Genomic DNA, 1959 nt, shown 5'->3' with positions numbered 1-1959 from the left:
ACATAAAAAAAGAGAGAGAGAGAGAGAGAGAGAGAGAGAGAGAGAGAGAGAGAGAGAATAAAAGCAGAATCATGATAAGAGGGAGGAAAAGAAAGAGAGAAAAGGAGAATATATAAGTTAATTGTGTCCAGATTGTGCGCTCGCAGTAAATTGTGCGCATTCTGCAGTCCTCACATCTTCCCTTTTGTGTCTACAACAGCTTTGTGGAGCTGCAGCAATGTGAACAATAAAGACTCGTTTTATCTCCCTCCAGCCTCCATCGCCTACATCTGACTCGCTACTTTCCCGACACTCGCAGCCCTATTTTTATTTCGCAGTGTTCCGGATGCCGAGTCTCCGCTTTTGTCAGATGTTACATTTTTGATGTTTCGTTTTACTCACATTGCTGTCTTTCCCGGCCAGCACACATTCCTCTATTCTTTGCTGCTTTGCAGGCCAATGAATCTGCAGAGAGAGAGAGAGAGAGAGAAACAGATACAAAGTTATCTCTGAATATCTGCGTGTGTCGATGTGTCTCATCCCCGAGGCTGCGGATTAAACGGCTCATTCGGAGATACATTAGAGGGAAGAAAAACACCGATTATTCCTGTAATTTGCTTTGCGCGCACCATTCAGGCCTCGTCCTCATTAGAAATGAACCAACTTTTAATATACACAGACATTAAGAAATCTTCTATTAGCACCCTAGCCTGTAGCGGTGCCATCGCTTCACTTAAATTAGATGCAGATACATTATTTTCTCATCTCAGGCGTTCATGGGAAAGCGATCGCTCCGAGTGCTCTGTGACTCGGGAAGCGGCTGTAATAGTTCTCTATAAAAGAATCCATTTATCTGCTATTGTGTGTGCTTTTTCCTGAAAATAAAGCTTTTTTTTCTTACTATGAGCGGCTCTCGGTTGATGTCCTGCAGATCCAAGGACAAGATGTAGTCTTTGCTCCCCACATACATCCGGTCGTGATCTTCATCTTTTAGCAGAATCCGATAGTCTGTCGTGTTCAGCAGGAAGTTCAGGAAGTGAGCGGTGTTGGACGCTTTCAGCTCTGCAAGGACAAGGACAGAGATTGGTTGAGTCAAGGTCCTCGAAGAGGGTGAAAGGAGAATTCTAGAGGCACAAAATCCCACATGTCACATGTCTGGGGTGTAGCACCCATTACAGCCAAGTTATTTTACTGATGTTCCAAATTCAGTTGCCCTTAAAGTGGACCTGTCAGTAACTTTACAAGTCCCCATGAATAAACCGCTGACATGTCACAATATACGTACAATAACAGTTAGGGATGCACCGATACCAGGTACCGATACTTTTTCAGCTCCAAGACTAGACTAGAGAAAAATTCAAAAGTTAGGAGGCCGCTGTCATTGGTAAGGAGCACCCGGAGCTCCCGGGATTTGTACATCTGTTTTAATGTCCGATTTTGTTTTTATAAATATAAATAAAGGGATGCACCGATACCAGTTTTGCGAGTACGAGTACTGGTACATTTTTGTTTATGGTCATGTGACAGTTTTTCTAGAACAATACAGAATAATGATTTCAGGACAGTGGTGGAGCGCCAGAGCCAGGTGACAGGTCCCAGCTAAAACCCCAGTAGTTCTCATGTAAATGCCAAGTATCGGCACTGGTATCGGCACTGGTATCGGCACAGGTATCGGTGCATCCCTAGTAACAGTATTGTTTAGAAAAGCTTATTATTAGAAAATCATGGAGCTCCAGTCAGTGACTTTGCCTAGGCTGAGATGACATCATCAGTCTGCTGCAGGCAGGAGGAAGCATTTCCTCAGTCTCCCCTCCCCCCAGTGATCAGTCTGCTTCAGGAGGGAAGAAGCATTTCCTCAGTTTCCCCTCCCCCAGTGATCAGTCTGCTGCAGGCAGGAGGAAGCATTTCCTCAGTCTCCCCTCCCCCAGTGATCAGTCTGCTGCAGGCAGGAGGAAGCATTTCCTCAGTCTCCCCTCCCCC

General features: G+C 45.3%; 1 protein-coding gene across 1 annotated transcript in view; it reads right to left on the bottom strand.

Annotated features, from left to right (window-relative positions):
- The window catches only part of LOC108801165 (semaphorin-3F-like), a 25912-nt gene extending 24879 nt beyond the window's left edge, over nt 1-1033 (bottom strand). The window contains exons 1-2 of the mRNA XM_018573096.1: nt 881-1033; nt 382-444 (exon numbers count right to left, since the gene is read on the bottom strand). Of these exons, the coding sequence (XP_018428598.1) occupies nt 382-444; nt 881-949 (132 nt within the window). The 5' untranslated portion in view covers nt 950-1033. The remainder of the gene's footprint in view (nt 1-381; nt 445-880) is intronic.
- Between the last annotated feature and the right edge of the window lie 926 nt (nt 1034-1959).

Source organism: Nanorana parkeri, unplaced genomic scaffold, assembly GCF_000935625.1.
Source record: "Nanorana parkeri isolate BGI_ZX_2015 unplaced genomic scaffold, ASM93562v1 scaffold2236, whole genome shotgun sequence".
In the NCBI taxonomy this organism is placed as follows: Eukaryota; Metazoa; Chordata; class Amphibia; order Anura; family Dicroglossidae; genus Nanorana; species Nanorana parkeri.
Note: the sequence above shows the minus strand (reverse complement) of the source record. Positions and strands in the feature narration are given on the sequence as shown.